The sequence below is a fragment of the Zonotrichia albicollis genome, chromosome Z, assembly GCF_047830755.1.
Source record: "Zonotrichia albicollis isolate bZonAlb1 chromosome Z, bZonAlb1.hap1, whole genome shotgun sequence".
NCBI classification, from domain to species: Eukaryota; Metazoa; Chordata; class Aves; order Passeriformes; family Passerellidae; genus Zonotrichia; species Zonotrichia albicollis.
Window position 1 is genome coordinate 31,195,047 of NC_133860.1, and position 22,472 is coordinate 31,217,518.

Sequence of the window (22,472 nt, forward strand, 5' to 3'; positions counted from 1 at the left end):
TCTGCCTGTTAAAAAGATGTGTATAAAGTAGGCCCCTAAATGCAGAAAGCACTACTATTCTCCTAGGGCCTTAAGGATTTCTCCTTCCAAGAAGAAACTGCATTTATATTTACAGAGCACACTGTAAGCTCATCTGCATGAAAAGATTAGTACCAAAAAAAGCTGATAATGTCATACTTGCTTTAAATAAATAAAAAGAAAACAAAACCATAGGAATAATTTATGAAATATTTTCAAGCTCATTCTTGCAGACCTTACATTGTCTTGGGAAATGAACATGGTCAGTTGCCATTACAGATTTAACATTGTATTGAAAATCTGAGACTAATCAGTATTGCACACTGAGAATGGCTCAGGCAGGCAACATCTACTGAGGTAGCAAACCTAACATGACAGGAAGAGCAAATATAATCATCTGTATATAAATGCAGACAGAGCAAATAAAAGAAAAATACAGCCAGCAGTCACTTAACTGCTTGCAAAACTAAATATGCCTTTATTGCCTAGAATTTCTTAAATACTTCAAGAATGATGTAAAGGACGCAGTCCACCTACTAGTGCTCTCACTCCCATGACTGCATTCCTGCTGGAAGTGGCTCTTTCAACATCCCATGCATCTGCTGTCTCATATATCCCATATATGCCATGCAGAACAACCCTGAGCATGAAGCTCAGATATAATTATCCAGGGATCACACAAATTCTTTTCCTCTCCCTGTCCCACAATATAATAACCTGCTTGTAGATGTGTTGGGGAAGTTCAAGTAATTTCACACCATAAGCAACAAAACCATAGTGGGTTCTTCAAATCAGTTCCCTTGCATCTGGGAAAGATGTAGGAATTCCCCTCTGAAGGGAAGACATTTGTTACTGAAGCAACTAACAGGCAAGTGCATTAAGAGTGAGAAGAGTGAAGAAACAACCACCTTTCCCTGAGCAATCAACATCCTTTCCAAATAAATCCAGTGGGACTTAGAAAAGTAAATTTGAACAAAATGTCTTACTACAAACTAGTGAGCACCCTACAAACTAGTTTCCCATGTAAAAAAAGCATGGTAAATTTGATGCAGGACGTCTTGTGTTTGCCTGAATCCAAAAATTATTGCAAGTAGCATCATGTGGACTGCCACATTCAAATCTGTGAATACTGCTGAGTCAGTAGGTCAAGAAGGGCAATGCCAAGATACCCTCTAAGTATATTTTTTATGAGGCAATAAGTATCATAATGAGATTCCAACTGTCTGCCTTTCTAAGGCATGAGGATAAGCTTATTTTCCTTCTTGTTTAAACTCTACATTTATTAGTAATGCTCCAGCCATCACCCCCCTCCCAAAGGAAAGTTATTTGCTTCTCCAACTGCCAGCAGTGTGGTGGCATCCCATGAGGAGCCCCAGACTACATCCCCTGCTCCCCGTGAGACTGCCTTGCTGCCGTCTCCACTGATGCTGGCAACAGCTATTACTTGTCTTGTCTTGCTCAGGGACTTTTCAGTAGGCTTGCTGCTTGTTTGCTGCTTCTGAAAGTGAATAGCTTGTCTTGCATGCCCAGGAGGCAGAGAAAGGAAATTACTAAAGAAAGCAAAAATTGACTGGAAATTATATAGAAGCTGGTGGGGAAGCACAGAAAAGGCTGGGAGAGTAGAAAGTTCAGCTCCAGTCAAGATTAGGAAGAAAGAGTAAAATAGACTTAGGTGGAATAGTACTATGAAAGAGAGAATGGGAAGAAACACAAAGAAGGAACAGTAAGACCTAGAAAAAAATAAACAGAAAAAAAAAGAAGGCAGGAATCTTGACTTTAAAAACAGGTTGAGAAATGGAAATTGCAAAAAAGTGAGAACACAGGAACACAAAACCTGGAGAATAGGTGTCTGGAGTGAAAGCTGAAAAGTAGGGCAGATGAAGTAAACAAAAGGGAAATTGGAAAAAAAAAGTTATCCCTAACGTATCTTTAGTATAGAGAGGGGAGAATTCAGATCTGGATGAATCCTCTGTAGAGACCCAGTCCTACCCACCCAGAAGGGAATTCATCACATCTTGGGAATCCCAACAAAACATACCTTTGAAAGAGGATTTTCACCCATGGAATCTCATGTCCTCTTATGGCTCAATCTTCTGCCCACTTTTCTGTCACATTATGTAACCTGTATCTGGATATACCCATGTATGCACACACATTATCCTGCTCAGCCTGAGTTGCCTAATGAAGGTACCAACATAGCTACAAAACCACCCTGCTGAGGTAATTTCAGCTGTTATTCCTAGTAATGCATTCATTTTGTTGATTAGTTTTCTGTGAAAGTTTGCACTAAAGTACAAACTTCCCTTATTTAAGATGTTAGAAGGTGGAAAATTACTGAGGGAGAAAGAAATGTGTCATTTTTAAGTGCTTTGTTTTTCTTTAAAGTGTTCTTTTATTTAAATATGAGATCATTCGGAGCAGTAAAATACATTTCCCCGAATCTTAATCACAGGCAGTTCTGCAATTTCAGGTTCTTGTGTATTACTTTAAATATCATCCTGGGGAGAAAGAAACAGTAAAGATTATGAAAGTGTTTTATGTAACTCAGAAGGTACTAGGAGAAAAAGTTCTGAGTTTTAAAAGAGAGGTACCAAAAGAACAAACTGACAAATTAAGAGTTGACATTTTGTATAGAGAAAAATCTTTTGCTCTTATTTTTCTTTTAATTCTTTGGAGCTAGACTAGTGCCCAATATTATATCTTCATTAAATGATATTTTGGCTCACCTCTACTTAAAGAAAATACCAAAAGAAGCCTGAGAAAAGGATCACGGAAGACAATACCAAATGAAGCTTGAAGAAGGGATTAGGAATGCGTTATATAGCTGAAATGGTTAAAGAGCAAGAATGAATCAGACCTAGATAGAGCAAGTCTTGATCTATTCCAATTGCTGGTCTCTTACACAATAATTAAGAGATGCAATGGTCTGTTTTATATAAGAGATTGGTTAGGTAATTACACTGGCTTCTGCTCCTTTGAACTATATTGGATTTATTACTCATCTTGACCTTTCTGGATTTTTTTCCAAACTGATGTTAAAGCATCAGATATTATCATTTTGTGTGGGTTCGATATTTCTTGATGGCTTCTCTGAAGCATCTCAAGATGTTATAGAAGCAGTCACAAGACTGTCCTAGCTGTGACTGCAGTTCTCTGATGGCATCTCTAGAAGTTTTTAGGACCTCTTTTCCAGAAGATTTTTAGATGGATTGTAGTTAGACTGACTGGAAAATCCTGTTGCCATAAAAAAGGAAAAGTTCTTGAAAGATCTGTATGCCTGAAAAGTTCTTTACTTTTTCTCAGTAATCCAGTTGAGCTAATAAAAGGTACTACTTCCATCAACAAACTATGTTATTTCTATGTGTAGGCCATTTGGAAAAATGGCTTAGTTTAGCTTTATTATGGGACTTCTACATACTATTGCAAAAATCTAGTGCATAACTGTAACAGTGCACCTTTTTTTTCCCAAGTGTTCCTTTACATTTTGCTTTAAAAGGATGTGAAATTAAATCAGTCTTAATTTCCTCATCATTGAAAGGAAGAAATCACTTTACTGAGAAAAGTATTTTTTCCCTTAGAAATAACTTGCAAATGAAAAATTACTCACCCATCACTAAGAGAGAACCATAGGCATTATATTTAGGGATTTGGGTTAGTTTGAGCAGGTTAGATATATTTAAACCCAGTTCTAAGGAGCTATATTGTGTATATGTTCATGATTTCCTGTAATTTTTTAACCCATTCGTCAATTATAGTTGAGTTTGGCAGAAAGGAGGCATCTCACTGATACTAAGTTCTCACAGGTTTTATGACAGCAGGCAGTCAGGAGGACTAGGATTAGTATCCCACTGAGGGAATGACTACATCATTATCTAACAACTTGTTAAATGCCAGAAAATCTACATGTGGCAATAGGATGCAATATTCTTCATTTCTGGTGCACCTGAAGTTGTTCAAATTGCTTTGACACATTCTGTTTTATCATCTCTACAGAGTGTATGACTTAAAAATAAATTTTGTACAGAGGCCTTTCATGTAAGTAAAAACAACTACGGAATTTTTTTTTTCTCTTTGAATGGGATTGCCTCAACTTTCCATTTTTCAATTACACTGAGACTCTGCTTAAATTTTACTTTTAAACATGGTAGCTCTTCACCAGTATGTCTAGAATTGTGTCAAGAAACACTATTCTTTTTCCTTCAGGATTTGGTATTTTGTCATTTTGTCAAACAAACTGGATATTCCTCGTGTCTGTTTTAGAAGCCGGTGTAGCCCCTGTGGTTATATATTTTAAAGCCCAAGAATACTCTGGTCTGAGGTACCAACCTATCTGACCCAAAGACAAAGCACAAAACCTGAAAAAAGCCTTTGATCTCTAAGGCAAAGAGAGTCCATGGAATCTCAATTGCCTTGAAAGCCAGCGACCAGCCTGTCTATTTCATTTTCAAGGCCCTCCAGCTCCCAAGAGTCCCAGTATCTACCTGGATAAAGCATATCCAAATGCAGAAAATTTGCCATCCAGCTGTGAGATAAACAGGCACAACGAAGGAAGGAATGCATAGGCATTGCAGAAAAACAATGAATGAAATTCTGATTCTACCAAGACTGACAGGACTGAGTTAAAGCAGGATTATTTTTTTCTGTCTAGCTCTTTTCAACTCTGATTAAGACAAGTCAGCCCTAAACTGAGCATATGGTAGACGGTATTGCTGTCTTCGAATAGAAAGCAATCTTTTTTATGCATTTGCAATCAGGAGAGATAAAGATTTGACCATTTATATTTTCTTGGCTTAGTTGATTAAATGTTGGCCTTCTGCATACTTTTCTGTCATTCCCTTCTTGATTAGAATTTTCTATTCAACTCTTTATATGCATTTTTTACGCTTCAGTATTATTATTGCATTAAATTCAAATGCAGACAGAATAATCCTTTTGAGGCAATGTGGTTCAACCAAACCTCCAATAAAGGCACTCTGACGAAAGATATCCATCTTTTTCCCAGCTTGTTAATTGATTTAATGGAGCTTAAGAGAAAGCAGTCCTGTGCATGTCAAGCTCCTCTTCGGATTGTCCATTATATTTGGAAGATTAGAAAAAAGAAAAAGAAAGAAAAAAGACACTACCCACTCTTTCATTCATCCAACTGCTTATCCATTTTCTAACTGTTTTTAAAAGGAATTCAGCTTTCATCTTCTTCAATGTTCTGATATATTAAATGCTGCTTAAGTTTGTTTTCCAGCTGGAAAAAGGACAAAAGGCTTTAAAATGGGAGCAGCAACACAGCCAATGTTTTAAGGAAGCCTGTAAAAGAGAGATAGCCAGTCTAATTTCAAAAGCCTGAGAAGTCCTGATAATTGAGATAAGTACTTAATGTTTGGTCCATTTGACCAGTCTCTACTTCTTGAAGGTTTTACCCTTTAAACTATTCTGCTGAACAAATTTTCTCTGTGTATGCTTTTTGGAAAAAACACCCACAGTTTATTAAAGAAGGTCATGTGGAATTAGTGCTTTACCATAAGAGCAGTTGCTGTAGAGACTTTTCTGCCTTATTAACTGAATAAATAAACTGCAATTTTCAAAAGTATTTAACAATCATTATTTCAGTTTTTTGCCCCTGAGTAACTAAATATCTTCATTCCCATTTGTATGTGTGTACACTGGAATGTTGTACTTGTTAATCCTATACAGTATTTAAAAAGTAATATTGGGGGGGGGTGCTAATTAAGGCTGAAATCTTTGTTTATCAGGAATTTTAAATATTGAAGTTGCCCATTAAGCCAATGTGAATACAGATTTAAACTCGCGTATTATAATACTGCAGTAGAAAATTAATACTAAGGGATATGAAGTTGAAAACTCCTACCTGTTGGTATCCTGTTGGTATCCATATGACTATCCATACTTTGCGTTAGTGCATGGAAAAGTGGCACAAGGTAGATTTCATGTTTGCTTCACAATGAATGAAGCAACTTTCATGTTTTCCTAAACATCACTTTTAGTGATTAAGAAAGAGGAGAAATTTTTTCTAATAATCACAAAATTCTGTCCAGTTTGCTTGCTCACAGGTTAGTCTCTACTGCAGCACTGCTTCTCCATGCCTTTGGAGCCTCCAGTCACCTCCTCCAGCTGGTGAACTGATTTAATCATTCTGGAAACCATTTACACTACTATGCCTTTGTATTAAAATTCCACTTGCCATCACCAATCAATATCCTTTGGTTTACCTTCTATGTCATCTGTGTGGCAGCTACTACTTTTTGATACTACATGCCCCCAAAAAAATATAGTTCAATTGCTACTTACAGCTTTGCTCAATGAAGACTACCTCCAGTATCCACCAAAGTCAGTAAGATTTTACCTGATCACCACAAGAAAAGGGGGTTTGTTTTAGAATAGCGCTGGAAAGAATGCTGCTGTTCTCAGGACCGTGCTTGATTCACCTGATAGCAAGGTAAAGTAATTGTGCTTGAGAGAAAGAAAAAGATGACACAGTGGAGTTTCACAAAGGCAGCCTGAATTACATTTGTGTAAATTATTTGGTAAAATATATTGATTGGGGTGCTTTATTCTTTAAAACACACAGCTAGAATGCAGGACAGCCTGAAGAGTTTCTCTCACTTGAGAAAAGGAATGCCATGCATAGAATAACTTGTGGATGAAAGCAGGGAGGAAGAAATCTGTGTTTAAAGCTATCAGGGGTGACTGGGGGCTAAAACAAAGTTTGAAGCAAGGATTTAGGTGGTGGGAAAACATAAATATGCCTTAAAAGAAATGGAAAGCTATGGTTTGGGTACAATTTTTTTGTGTTATTTCTGATTTGCTCTTGTTTGTTCAAGATCAGAAATGGATGCTGTGAATGCATCTATTAATGTGTGCTCTGAAACAGGCAAGTAATTCCTTCTGCCATTCCAACTCTGCCTTTGTCCTCTCCTCCTTTCTTCTGTCCTCCATGTACTGCAACCCAGATGGCGAAAATTGAGCAAGAACACAGTTCCCAAGAGAAGGTTCTTTATCTACACCCTATGTGTATGGTTTAGTTGACACAGTAGCAACAACAATCAGGAAAACAGTTATTTAAAAATCAGTGGTGACTATTTCACTGAGTTATTTTACAGCTCTTGAGCAGCTCTGGATGAGAAATACTGTTTTCTTGTTAATTGCTAGGTTAACACTTACTCTTCTTCTAATGAATTAAGAGCCACAAAGGCTCTCTCTATAAATTTATTAAGTGGCTTAAATTAAGTCTTACTGTTTATACTGGATAAATCCCAGTTAGCTGAACTTGAAATATCCACTCTGAAATTATGTTTAGTGTTTTTAAGTTCATTTCAGTTTGCATCTAATTTGATTAGTAGCTACTCAATAAAGGCCTACATTATATTATGTGCAAGAAATATCAAAGTCTTAACTCTACCTAGCACACAAAATTTAGACATTGTTAGACCATGTATATTCCACATTTTAAAGTGAGAAAAAGATATTTTATAATGAATGAGAATTATTTAGGTTTCTTAGGTAAGTGTGTGACAGGACCCTGAATGCCTGCATGTATATGTGCTAGAATATTTACAATGCCAGCTAGAGAGGTACACAGCTATATATAACAGAAGGATATAAAAAGAAAGATAAGGAGGATGCACAATCCCTTTCTAATTCTGAACTCGGCCTTCGTCACTGCTTTGCAATGTGAACTGGGGCAAGCTAATTGTAATACCATTTGAATTTGCCTTCTAAAGGAAACTGCTGGCAAAGATGCTGGAGTGGTATCAGGTGCAAAGGCTCAGTGATCTTATGTTGTGAGTAGCAACCTGCAATACAGGTGTAAGAAGTCCATGACCCACATTCAGGCCACTGTACCAGAGCTCAAGCATGCAGAAGTAGAAAAATACTGAAAGTGCTGATTTTAGAGCCCTGCTTTACAGTGAAACATGAGGATGATGCTCATTTGTAAGGATGAGACATAGAGCGCTGGCTCCAGAAAAGTTATCAGCAGGTCATAAAAATGGAGATGAATTTTCTGGGAATAATTTAGTAGAGTGTCAGCCAGACAGCCCTCAAGACAGAATTTGCTTGAGAGTACCACTTTGGCTAATATTGGTAGCTGCAGGGAAAAGAGATGAATAAATTGCAAGGGAGTTGTAAAGAGTGGAAAAAATTTGAGGAGGGCAAATGGTGACAGCAGAAGCAGCCTCAATAGCAGATCATGTGGAGCAAAGAGAAGGAAATCTGGCAGGAGTAGACAAGTCAATGTGTATTAGTAATAACAGCTAGAGTAAAAATAATGCATCAGACTTTAAACATCCAGTGTTTAGTGTGTAGGCAGACACACTAAATAAATGGCATGGCATCTGAGTAACAGAGTCACTTTACAACAAGGAGCCAAATCACAGTCAAGACTTGACATATCAAGGATGCACCAGGACATCTTCAGTATTTTTACATTCTGAAAACTCTTATTCTATAGAAAATGGAGAAGAAGCAGCTATGTAAATAATAATTAAAAAAAAAAACAGGGGAGATGCCTAGAGCCTTCTGTTCTGCTCTCTACATTTACTGCTGTTACTCTGTTTTGCTCTCTGAATGCCATCACTGAGGCCTTAAATACTTGTGCTTGTGCTTCCACTACAGGATTGGACATACATTAAAAACAAAGGGGTCGGAAGACAGCAGGGCACTCAGGATCTGCCATCAGCATCTTGCATGAACCCAGGCAGCCATGTTATGCAGTTCTTTATGTAATTTTAATATTCTCTTTCAAAACAATTTCAGTTCATCTGCTTGTTCAAAGTTTAAAATGTATTTAACTATTAGTAGCATTTAATTAACTTATATGTACAATTTAATTGCTCACTTAGTGAATTAAAGATAGGCTGAGGTTTTTTTCCATGAGAAATATATTACTATAATTTATTCTTCAGAAAGTTCTTCAAATTATCTTTAGCCTACATCTTAATCTCTAGTTTTATTAATTAATTTATCTATATTGATTTTATACCATAGGAGGACCCCTAACAATTGTAACAACAATTCATTTTAAGGTAATACATTATAAATGTAGTCTGTTGCCATAGTAAATAAGTGCTGAGATATATGGCAACAGCAGAAGAAGAGAGACCATATCAGAGTACCTAATGCAATATATGCACTTAGCACTTTGCAAAGGTATCAACAGAGTTCAACACAGCATTCTTCTCACACAGATATCCTGGACATGTGTTTGCATGTATGTGCCAGAGTATATGTATGTAGGTGTGTATGTATATGTATGTATGCATGTATATATGTGTGTATAGCTATATATATAGAGATATATATGTATAAACATGTATATACATATATACACATATGCATATATATGTTCTTGCACACATGTATTGATAGGTGTACTGGACATACCACTATGTCTTGTACATTAAATGAAAAAAACCAAAGTGTAACTAAATAATGTGTCCTATTAGAAACTATATTTCAAATTAGATTTAGTTATCTTATTTAGAGGTTGATACAACTCACCTAAGAGTGTGTGCTTGTATAACCCAAGTTATAATCACCAAGCAAAGAGGTGAGAGGAAAGAAGATTCTGCTCCAAGTCCCAATTATGTTCTTTGGAAATGAAATGTCCTGATGTTCTATATTCTGCAAGGACACATGATCTGTATCTATTTTCAGCGAACATCTTCTCACATGGTGGCCTAAAAATAGGCCAGCCATGAACTTTAAATAATGGCTCAGGAAGGGTATTAACCTCTTTCTCACATTCTAAGTTTGTCCCATTGCTCTAAGTATCAATATTATGAAGAACGTATCTGGTGTTAGAGAATGACAAAGCAAGCTACATACACTCCATTTCTGCTCCTCTACAGATGCCTTTGCCTCTTAATTCCCTTCAAGGTCTGTTATATAAATTAAGCTGTCCACACACAATACTGACAGCATTTCTCTTCCTCTACGAAGTGAACCTGTTTTCTGCCAGGTGTTAAAAAGCATGAACTATTTCATTTCCAACCCTGCAGGGTGGAAGACTTTCTAGTCTTAGTGAAAACTTGCATTTTCATAAATACACAAGTGTTTATTCAATGTGTGGCAATGATTGGTACATTGAGTTTCTGGATTTTTGTTTTGGGGATTGTGGATATCTGTATTACCTGCGTTTCCCAAATACTCTCTTACAACTCCCATAGCATAATGCAAATTTTTCAAATGTTTCTCAATAATTCTGTTCTTTTCTTACTTTTTTAATAGACACAAATACATTGTTGCTTCCTGATTTTCAACTTAGTAAAAGAAAAAATTCTCACTATGAAGTAAACTTCATTTTTAATACATGTAAGGGATATTAATGACATTACAAAAATAATACTTTCAGTTGCACAGTGATCTAGTGACAGCCATACAGGCTGAAGTGAAAACTGCTAATTACAAAGAATGTGGCTTATCTTTAAATTGATACCACACAGGTGTTTATTTTATCTACAGAATATTTCAGTAGTGTAGCAATCATCCCATTGCTTCAGTGAGTGCACAAACATGCAATGATCCCTTCACAAATTTGCAACTGTTCATGTTTTAGGGTACCTCATTTGTATCCTTTCAACCAAGCATGGATTTTTTTTTTTTTTTTTGCTTTTCACAAGTAAGGGAAAGAAAAAATTGATTTATTGAGAAGAAAATTAATACAGACTCCACAGAACAAGCTAGGAGATGAAAATCCTTTTCAAGGAATTCCTTGCCTGTCAGTGCCCTACTACTATCAAAGCTGTCTTAGGATCCAGTGCCACTACTGAGCCAGCACTGTGAAAAGGTATTGTGAAAGAGGCGGTGGGGACAGATAAAAATATTGCCTTGAACTCAGTCCAGGAGCTACCAGGAAGTCTGTACGTGTACTCACAGTGTCAGACACCACATTTTGCTCCAGCTTTTAATTTCACTCATCTCTGAGATTCTCATTAATCACTACAAGTATCATATATTAAGTTCTTTCAGCGTTAGACACTATCTTTAAATGAAAGAAGTGTAATTCAACACCTTGTGCATCCATACTTATGCTATATTTAATTATGTCTACTTATAATAATTTAAAAAATTTTAATTCAATTTTCATTTCTATTTAATCCCTTACATAGAAATTATCCATCAAAAGAAATTAGATTTTCAAAAGATTATTCTGGAGCTGTAAACGAGACTCCAGATTTTCATCATGTACCAAAAACAATTCAGTGTTTCAACTTTTACTGCAGTAAAATTTCTGGAGAAAAGATTTTAAGCCTTTGCTTATTGCATCTTCTAGAGAACAGTTACAATACAAAAGTATAGATTAGGCAGAGTTTTGTGCAGGTTTCAAAGTAATGTACAATTTTTTTTGCTCAAGTAGCACTAGGATGGAAGTAAAACAAGGATTTAGGATTGCCTTGAGGTGCAAAATTTAACTTGGATTATCTCCCACAGCTTTAACTAGGTTAACCTTCCTAAATCATTGGTGCATCAACAGGAAATTACACTCATAAATGTACCTTCAAAACAGATCTGGTGCTCTGTTGTTTTTTGCTCTCCTTGTCTTTGCCTTTGAGATCACATGCTTTTAAAAGGCAACTACAGATTTATGCATGGGAAGTGCTGTGTACCCTTCTGTATGCTGTTACTACCATAATGTGCAACTGAGTGCATAAAAATAGGCACATGCATTTGCTTCTGCATCAAACAGTTCATGGCATAGTTATTTCCTCTTGCTGGAGGTGAGTCACAACTCTGATCTTTGTGATGACTTTCATGGACAGCGGCACATTAAAAGTGTGCCCCTCAACACTGAACCTTTGGTATTTAATGCCCCTCACAGCATTTTTTCTGGTTCCAAACAAATTTGCTTCAAAATCCTTTAGCCTGCTTTCTGAATTTAAATTCCACAATGAAAACTCAAGGAAAAGATGTTCACTTTCAACCACCGCCATTAATGAAATTTACAGGAAAGGGACGGATGTGGGCATGTCTGTACTGTGCATTTCTGTCTTGTTTGAAATATGTTTTCTACTGGAGTCCTGGCTGCATCCTGCCCTCTGCTTTCCCCTTTCACCTTCCCATGCTTTCATTATGGAACGCCGTGACTTTGTTTTGCAGAAGTCAATGAAGAAGAAATGGAGAACCTTGGAGTACCAGGGTGCCAGGTCCTAATCTTGAATTAAGAGAAACAATATATTTTCCAGCTCTGCATCAAGAATTTTAATTTACTTATTTTTCATTTATCTTCAGTTATTCTCTAAAGAGTTCAGAGGAACATATTTTAAATTCTGCTGTTTTACTGTAATGAATTAGTAGTCACAATTCAGGGATTAGGGACAATGATCATTTGGTTTTAGCTAAATAAACCAGAATTTTTTCACGTCCTACCAAAAAGGACACCTGTCAAGCCAAAGCAAGCTTAGCATTAAAAGAATATATTTACAAAAGAAGACCTAACTCAGGAGTTATCTGAAGTATGTTACTATTACTATTTTGAACCACCTAAAAATCATCAATGCTATCTCTAATTGCAATAGCCTATTCAGATCTGATAGAAATGAACATGTTGTGGTACCAATTCATGGCAATGTCTCTTGGCTTTCACCAGAAACTACAAGATTTAATAAAAAAGTGCTTGACTCTTTGCATCCACTGCCCCAAGCACCACCTTGGTATCAAGCAGCTGAGCAATTCTTTGGTCTGTTAAAAACTGAGACATGACAGACACTTGGAAGCACGGTCTTGGGCAGAACAAGGCAGTGGGTGAATTTAGTCTCAGCAGGACAACTGCTATTCTCTCACTGCACTGGACCTGGTGCCCACAAAAACCTTTCTGATTCTGCTCTTTGGATGCCTGAACAGCACAGGAGCACACACAGACTGGATTTACTTTTCTGTAACAGGATTCTACCTCTCTCACAGCATCCAGTTTGCATCTAAATAGTTTGGAACTTTTATGAAACAGCTTGCCTCGCTTTATATGAAAGACAACTGCCGCACTAAGAATCAGGCCTTTATTTGGATTAGTATATTTGCAGAACTCATGAAAGAACTGTCATGCCTGAAATATTTATTAAACAATTACAACAAAGTAGTCTTGTAGGTGCAGTAACATGACTATTCAAAATCATAACTACTGAGAAGTACTGGTGTATTATTATCTGTGCTATCGGAAGCAATTAGATCTGGGACTTGTCAAAGCATGTCTCAGCTCAGGATGGATTTGCTAATAAAGCATGTCAAACACCAATAGGACCATGATCAAAGTTTCCTGAACATGGGGAACAGCAGTGGAAGTGGCTGACAATTTCACTGCAGCATGTACACCGTGAATGTGCATACATCAAAGGGCAAACACTCCCCAGAGCTCAACAAATCAAACCACATTGTCTAAGGTCTCTGGAAAACAGCTTTGAGTGTGCACACAGTTTGTTACCATGTCACACCTGCGGAGGAAAATCATCTTAAAACACAATATTCCAATCACCACCTGGTGATTGTCTGCCTATTTCCGCATTAAAATGGCCATTTGCTACAATTTCCAGTTTTAAAAACTTCAGTATAGTTCCTTCTAAGAACTTTTCTTTCAGCCTTGTATACTTGGACTGCAATTTAGACATAATTTACACACATATTTGAAAACCACCAATTTTCTTTTTCAGCATTAGCCAAATAAATCATGCTGTGGTATATCAGCATGTATTCTGCAAGACTGACATGCTGCATAATTCACTCATGATTCAGTACTCCAGAATATGGACTACAGTCATACTTTATCTGTACCTCTGAGAAAGACAAACAAACAAACAAACACCGCCCCCCTTTAATTCACTAATTAAAGATAAGGAGATATTTAAGTGACTTCCAATGTGACTACCTCTGTAATAAGGACACATTTTTTTAGTTCCTCTCTTTAAGCTTCGTACAAAGGCTCATTACATTTTAAAATGCAGAAAAATGCACTGGATTGCAGTGAACTAGTTACCTGTTTTTATGAGATAAATTTATGGACATAAGTTGTAATGGAATCAAAATCTCCAAATTCAAACATTTCTATGATACTTTTTTTTGTTTTAATTTAAAAAAAAGCTACCATTATTTTAACATTTGAAGGTTCAATCACAGCCCATTTTGGCCTTATATTATTGCTATGGAGATGCTTCATCTTTTGTGCACAGGACTATAGTATAGTCTAAATAAGAATACATTGCTTAGTGATTTCTAAAGATAATTACTAAATAAAAAGAAAGATATTTAAAAAGAGATGAATTTTAATAGGGAAAAGGAGAAGGACAGCAATTAAGAAAGAAAAATTAAGAAAGGTTACCAAATTGCTAATTTTAAAACTGACTTTAAACACACAAAATATTTCTCTTCAAAAATACCTAATTTGTTTACAAGTACCAAGCCATTTGGTTTGGGTCCAATTTTCACTCAGATACAATATAAATTATAAATCCAGTAATGGAAGCTTTTCTTCACTTTCTTGTGAGAGTACATTTCTTACAAGAACTGTCACAAAATGCCACTCCTAATGCAGCACTAAGAGGTTTCTCGGAACCCTACACCTGATTCATTAGGCTGTCATAGGTACCACAATGTACCTATATTCACTATCCCCACAGGAACAACAAAGGTCAAGGACTTCACAAAGGTCTGCTCAGTTCCAGAAAGAGCACCATGTAAAGGTAGAGCAGCTTGTTAAAAAGAAACTACAAGAAGCTTGTTATGGTCTGGTTGGAAGTTACTGGTGGGGAGCAATATTAAGTGATACACCTAAATAAATGCATGAAATAATGTATTTGTTACCACTTAGAGTTAGTTTTTACCATTACAATTTAAAAGAAAAAGTAAACTCAATGTTTGGCAGTGATTAAAAAGCAAATAAATGCTAGGAATTACTTGCATTATTATAGCATCAGTATTCTTGCTGCAGAACAGATGCTTTCACCTCTAAAAGACAGTAGACCCAGGGAAGAATAATGAAAATGGCAAGAAGAATGATCTAGCTCCCATGCAAGAAAGAATTTACATTTAAAAAATACAGTTTAAGGATGTTATCCCAAAACTATAAAATCATAACTGGCATGCAAAGAGTCGGTAAAAATTGACTGTATTATATCATTTTCGCTACAAGAATTAATGGCCATCTAAACAAAAAAAAAAATTTGGAGCCATTTTCAATTCCAAAAGAAGGTGGTGGTTTCTTATGCAGGAGGGGTCAGGTCTGTGCTCTTTGACAAAGGATGGTGTCACTGCAGAGAGTACTTAGAATAAAGAATGCAAATAAGTAATTGGAAGAGATGTGTACTAAGGATTACCCAGTACTGAACCTGAAAATACTGAAACCCTCTACCTGAAAATACAGAGAGTCTAGGAGAGTCACTAAGGGACACACCACACTTTCCCTGTTCTTGTTCTTTCATGGGCATGCACCCACTGCCACTGCTGGCAAGACTGATGGCTTAAACAAAGGCCAGAGCTGAGTCACTTTGACTTATACTCAGTTACAAGATGGAACTAGCAGTGTATATGTATTTCAACTTTTATAACTCAGGTGTTCTTCTGGAATATATTTCTCTTAGGAGCATTTGGGTTTTTTAGCTTCTTGTCTGTAGGGTCTCCATTTCATGTAATGACAATTACAAAGAACACTTTGGGATTAAGATCTCCTGAGGCCAAAGGATATTCAAACCTTGTAGAAGGTAAGAATTACAAGTTTAAAAAATGTGAAGTTTGATAACTCAGCCTGCTGAAGAGCTAGAGATGATATTTATATAAGGACAATAAGCTAATTGTTTCTACTTACTGACTCAAGAAATGAGGGAGAGAGACAGTTAACTGCAATTGCTATTAAAGACAGAATTTATTTCACATGTCAATTGCTGTTAGAAAATGCAGTCTTTTTTCTAAGCTAGTCAGCTATGTTTTCTTTACTGTGAGAGCATGTGTGTGTGGGTGGTGTGTGCAGAGAGAGCCTGATTATTATCTTAGACTTGTTGCAGAACTTGTATGGAGTGACAGATAGGTTGGATGAATCCAACACTGCATGGCATCGAAGAAGAAATTTAAAATCTGTCATCTCTACCAAAATTGTAACTTCCAGGAGTCTCTTGATTATCCTGTTCTTGAGAAGAGTAAATGCTTATTATCAGATAAATCTGTCCATGGAAATGGGGATATGCTTTCAGTTCAAGTGAAATTTCTGAATTTAACAAAAAGAAACCTTTATAGTTTACTTTTGTCAGAGAGCATGTATCCTTACAAGCAGATATGCACATGGCATATTGCAATTTATGGTTAATTCAGTTTGAGTGTGCAGACCTGAGAGTATCCAATTAATTACATTACTGGTGGACTAATACACCCAAATTGTGCCATTAACTAAACAGGGGAGAATATAGAGCATTTCAGTTTCATAAATGTAGTCTTAGTTCCCAGCCATTGAATGCAATCTCTTTGATAATACTAGATTATCCTTGAAGGATACAGGTCAGGAACCAGTTGCTTTACTCAGCTTTGAAGTACTTACACAGAGCCTTGTACAGTTTAAAAAGGTTCAGGATTCCTTTTCCCTTTTTTTTAATGAAGCCTTGTTAATTGCCCACAGTAAGCATGACTCTATTTCTATTATCCAACCAAGCTAGGCACTCACACACATGCATCAAATCTTTTCTCAGATTTTCATTATTTTAATCATCCAATCCATCATGCATATTGCTCCATGCATATTGTTCACAAGCTCATTAAAATGAACATTCATCCTCTTTTACAAAGTCTTAACCTCTGCTATCAAGGCAGATGATTGTCCTGCTCACCTTGAGTCCTGTGTGCTGTTTTGGGTGCCAGAGTATAAAATGACATTGAACTATTAGAGGAGGGTAACAAGGATGGTGAAGGGCCTTGAGGGGAAGCTGAACAGAAGCAGCTGAAGTCACCTGGTCTGTTCAGCCTGGGGGAGACTGAGGGGAGACCCCACTGCAGTTACAACCTCCTTGAGAAGGGAATAGAAGGGGCAGGCCCTGATCTCTGCTCTGTGTGCCCAGTGACAGGATCCAAGGGAATGGCCTGAAGTTGCGCCAGGGGAGGGTTAGAAAAAGATTGGCTATTAAAAAAGATTTTTTACCCAGAGGGTGTTTGGGCACTGGAACAGCTCCCCAGGGCAGTGGTCACAGCACCAGCCTGACAGAGCTCAAGAAGTGTTTGGACACTCTCAGGCATAGGGTGTGACTCCTGGGGATGGTGCTGTGCAGGGCCAGGGGTTGGATTCCATGACCCTGATGAGTCCCTTCCAACTCAGCATACTCTATGATTATATTATTCGATGATTGTATGATTCTATAAGCACATACAGCTTTATTACTAGCATTGATCATGTAAGAATTATTTTTACACTAGATTTTTGCAGCTAATTCTATGTACTTTAGCTATTTTTAATATACCATTATACCAATATGATCATTCAACCATTTTTAATGGTTGAATGATCATATTTATATCATGCATAATTACTTTCTTGCTAAAAAAAACCCCAAAATTTTAAAACATGGACCAAAAAGAAGGTCATCACTCTTAAAGAAAGCATAGCTGTGGAAAATTTCAGCCCTTACAATAGGTTTGAATGGCTGAGAACAAGAATTAGTGAAAACCCTGCAATTTTTTCATAACATTTCACGATGCTATAATTACTCAGCAGTTAGTATAGTTTCTTTTGTTCTGCTTACTCCAAGTGAGGAACTAATGGTTTCAGATTAATATCTTCATCAGAAGCTACTTTCATCAAGCTAAGTAGGTCCTATGGAGACTCTGAATGTTTACTCTCAATTCAAAGTACAGTCAAATGTAGGATTAATTACAAACTTAAGAAATGCACTAAATATTTAGTTTTCAATGATACAGCCAGGGTATTTTTGCTATTACCTATTATGGCCTTGTGCAGCTAATGGCATGTAACATGGTAAAGCCCATCCAATATATGAACAACTGTGTTCTACCTTTAAAAGCCTCCAATTTATTATCCATTATTTGCATCAAAAAGACACCACCTGCACTACTAAGCTGCACGTACTGAAGTGGTAGCTAAAACAGAATTTGAAACTATTAACTAAGCAAAATACCTAAGTGATGTTTTCAAGCCACAGTCGATAAGCTGCATTGAAAATTTGGACAGATTCATTGAGAAACCTGTTCTGGCACTGCCAGTGGCCAGTTACTATTTTTTCTCTTTCTTTTTTTTGACCTTTCTCTGGAACTCCACTGTGTTGTCAGTAGGGCAATGTGCAACCTGATTGTACCTGATTTTTTTGTTATATAATAGAGAGGACAAAGAAGACCAGCTAAGTACAGCATAACCATAGCAAAATCAGAAGCCACTCCTTCCATGAAATTCTATTATTCTTTCATGTTTTTAGGGGCTCATTAATTTTTGAAATTTTACATGCTTGATTTCTCACCAGAAGTGCTTTTTGTTTTTTATGGTTGACCAAATTTGCCTTTCTGCTTCTAAGCTGTTAGAAAAAAAGGAGGGGAAGGGGACAGGGCTAGGGGAGGGAGAGTGGAAGGAAGGAAACAAAAAGGGAGGCAGGAAAAGCTGAAAACACAAGTAATTAGGGTGCCACAATTGCAAATTGCTGATAGTAAAATAGTATTTTACAATGGAAGGGTATCAGGCTTTACTTTTGGATAAATGCTTTTCTTAGAACTAGAAACAGATGAAACTGTTTCTGCTGTCAGTGTCTGTACATACTTCTGTTCTCTTAACAAAACACAAGCTCCATACTGGCCAAGATTCATGTTTTTACTCTCACTGTAGTCTAGTGATGGTTCCCACACTTCTCCTGTCCCACAAGGCAGATTCCTGCAGTACATTCTCCTCTTGGCATTTCGAAAGCTACTGAGGGGGGGCACAGTGTAAACAGGCCTCCCTGCAGAAGCCAAGGCCCTCTATCTGCACTCCAAAACACTAATTCAAAATATAAAGGAAGGCCTCAGTCTACACCTGTGTGAGGGAATTAAGTAGGTCAAGGATCTGGAACTTAGTCATGGGTTATTAAATTGTTAGAACAACCATGGTTGGCCTGATTTTGACTTTAAGCATCTAGCAAAGACCAGCAATTTTGGGCAGCACTCACCATTACCACTTGGCAGTTTGTAGGAGGGAGGCTACTATGAGACTTTCACAACAGAGGTGTGGATGAACTGTGACTTGGCAAGGCTTTGTTTCTTTATGACTATTTAAAATATGGAACTTGATTGAATTTGGCAATGGATTGTATGGCATTCTCCCCTCCCAACAAAGTGCAGGATTCAGTAGTACAGAAAATCCACCAAAGATTCTCTCTTTATCCCTCAAAACTTGAAAAAAACCCTTATATATATAATATACACAGCCATATATACACACACGTATGGACACATAATCAGCACCACTCCTCCAAAAGCAGAGGATATTAGAAGCACTGAAAATTGCACAAGTTTCACATACTAGACTGTTCCACCCTTAATTTTCTTGTTTCTTTTTCTCATTTTCTTGTTTCTTTTTCTCTTTCGCTCTCTTTTTCTTTTTACACTCTCTTCCCTCTGAGATTTTCAACTTCTTCTTCTCTGGGATTTTTTCCTCTTCTTTCAGTAGAGGATATCAGCCAACACCCTCGACCAGGTCAGGCATGAGCACAAGCCAACAGAAGACCATCTGATTTCTATTCCCATTAAGGAGCTATTTCTGCTGCTGCAAGATCCCACATCAGCAGAGAAAATTCCAACTGCTTCCACACATCACATCACTTAACATAGCAAAGCATAACCCCTAAAAAAGAGATTTTTTAATGGCTTTGATATATAATATTCCAGCTTCCTCATCTCAAGTAGAGACCGCCTTTACAAACAATGCTACTTTAGAAAATGAAAAAAAGCAACCCTCCCTTTGTGGTGACTCTCAGTGGTTTTATCTGTAGAGATGTATGGCTAACAAGTAGGGAGAGTAGAAAAAGAATTTCACCCAGGATCATTTTAGTCCATCTGATCTCTGTTTTAAAAAGTGGCAGAAAAGCGTGAATTTCAGTCAACAATAAGGGTGTGGTTTTACTCTTTGGCAGATTTTATCCTTTGACATCCTCATGTGGCAGTGATTGACTGGTCCTGAATATAGTGTAGATCTTCTTATTTCTTTGCGTCAACTTGGTATAAATTTAATTATCCTGGTCATCCATTGACTATGGTAAAGAAGCTGAAATGCTATAGAAGGTAAAGAGCATTTCAATGCAGAAACAGCAAAGACAAGAAGTTTTTTCCTAGCATGAAGAGCTATTCAAATACTTTAATCTTACCTCCCTTAGAGGATCATTGAGCTCATTCAAAATATTTTCTTCATCAAAGATCTTGCCTTGGTAGCGATGCTCATAGTAATCATGGATCTTCTGGCGCATTTCAGCAGGTAACTTGTGGAATGACATGTACTGTTCCACTTGCTTGTACTGTCAGGATAAAAAAAGGAAGGAGAATTAGAAAAAAGCCTCAAATTCTTGCTATCTAAAAGCACCTACAAAATACAAATTCATTCATGTGTCCACTTAAGCTCTACATATTTTTTAAAGGTAACAATTTTTTCATATATCAGAAAACTCTCACACAAATATTAATTATTGTAATATTACTCACATGACAGCATATTTACAAATTACAGAAACTACCTTTGGCAGCAATGCTAATATCCATATGAATATATAAGCCAAACCCTCATACTTCTCATATGTTTCCTAAATCCCCAGCTGTACAGGAGTTGCAAAAATACACCAACACAATTTTTAGCTCGTCCTGTAGACAGGAAAGCTGTACACAGTGTTTAGCCTGTAGCACTGCATTCGGGGAGAGGTGAAGTTGTGAAATTTTAGAAGCTAGCTGTGCTATATTGCTAAGCAACATATTAATGTTGTGTATGCTTATGAAGTTAAAACCTGTGGAGATAATGAAATAGAAAACATTCCTCAGAAGGGATGAAGAGAAGAAAAAGGTAAACTAGAAAAATATGTGTGGGATCAGGAAACAGAAAATGAGGGAAGAAAAAGATACCAGGATCCAGGAGACCAAGAAGAGCTCACTTCATTTACCCTGTACATTTGGTTTCTTAGTTTTTACTACTCCTTTGTCCTATATTCTGGGGATTTACCTTTTTTTGTTTTTTTTTTGTTTTTTTTTTTTTAATAGCATAATTTTCAGAAGATGAAGTCCCAAATCAACATACTCGTAGTGTACTAAACTACATAATAATCCAAGACCCACAAAAAGGACAAGTTGTCTAAAGTGCAAATGGACCAACCCACCAGAACAAGATTTTTGCTCCTCAGAGCCCCCATCCTGGTTTCTGAAAGGGACAAGGCACTGAGGCAGAGAAAGATCCCTTCTCAGGCTGAAAGGTGAGTTAAAACTTGGCAGAAACTTGATTCACAGATGTAAACCATCTTAATTTATTTTCATTAGTTATTTCATGCTTAATTAGGGAATCTAAACTGTTTCCAACGAAAAAACCAATGAAGTCCTAATTAGGATTGGCATCCCTGTAGAACAATTAAGCAAATGTATAATGTACATGCCCTCTTTTGTGAACTGCAGCATCTATCCTTTAACTTACATAATTGAAGACTGCTCTATCTTCTGGAATTGAAATTAGCTTTTGCTTTGCAAAGTGGCAAAAGATTAGATGAGGCCATGTGTACAACATACATTCCAAAAATACAAGGAAAGTAATTTTGCATGGGATTATTTAATAATGAATATGTTAGGGTGATTTAACCCCTGCACAGCCATTTTGCCCCTCTGCAGTAACAATTCTTCACCCACATCTTTTAGGTGTGTGATTTAAATTTGCATGCTTGACATTGGTTTCTGATCTGATATGAAGAAATTTATCCATACATTGTGTGTTAGCATCAGACATCATCACTATGGCCCCCAGGATAGAGGCTGCTCCCCCACACAATCTTATTCACACACAAATATGCTTAAGTAACGCTAATAACTAACAATCCTTGCTAATAAAAGAAATACATTTATTCTGATGTATATTGCAAGCAAGCTGCAGAAGATTTTTATGCCAGAATGACCTTGAAATAGAGAAAATCCGAGCTTCAAGGAAATTGCTTGGGCAGCAATTTCCACTGCTGCCTTTCATTAGTGCTGTTATTTGAATGGGGGCTTTCTCCTGCACTAGCAAGCTATTTTCTTTAAAAAGATTTATGCTTTCACATGAGACTTTTACGGAAAAAGAAAAAATAAAACTAATAGGAAAGTACTGCTTATCACTGGCATGTCTCAAAGTGTTTTCAAATTAGTAATATGTAGAATAATAGGCACAGATGAATATTAGCATCCTTTTCTTCAAAAATCTATGAAGAAGTGAAAAGCCTTCCCCAATTCCCAAAAGTTTTTAATCATTGAATATAATACCAAGGTCCCTTCTCATATCT

The 22,472-nt window shown here is 36.8% G+C and overlaps 1 protein-coding gene across 2 annotated transcripts in view; it reads right to left on the bottom strand.

Annotated features, from left to right (window-relative positions):
• Positions 1 to 22,472, bottom strand: part of HCN1 (hyperpolarization activated cyclic nucleotide gated potassium channel 1) — a 190,738-nt gene that overhangs the window by 22,093 nt on the left and 146,173 nt on the right. For both annotated transcript variants that reach the window (XM_074532372.1, XM_005495368.4), the window contains one exon: positions 20,337 to 20,483. In XM_074532372.1, the coding sequence (XP_074388473.1) occupies positions 20,337 to 20,483 (147 nt within the window). The remainder of the gene's footprint in view (positions 1 to 20,336; positions 20,484 to 22,472) is intronic.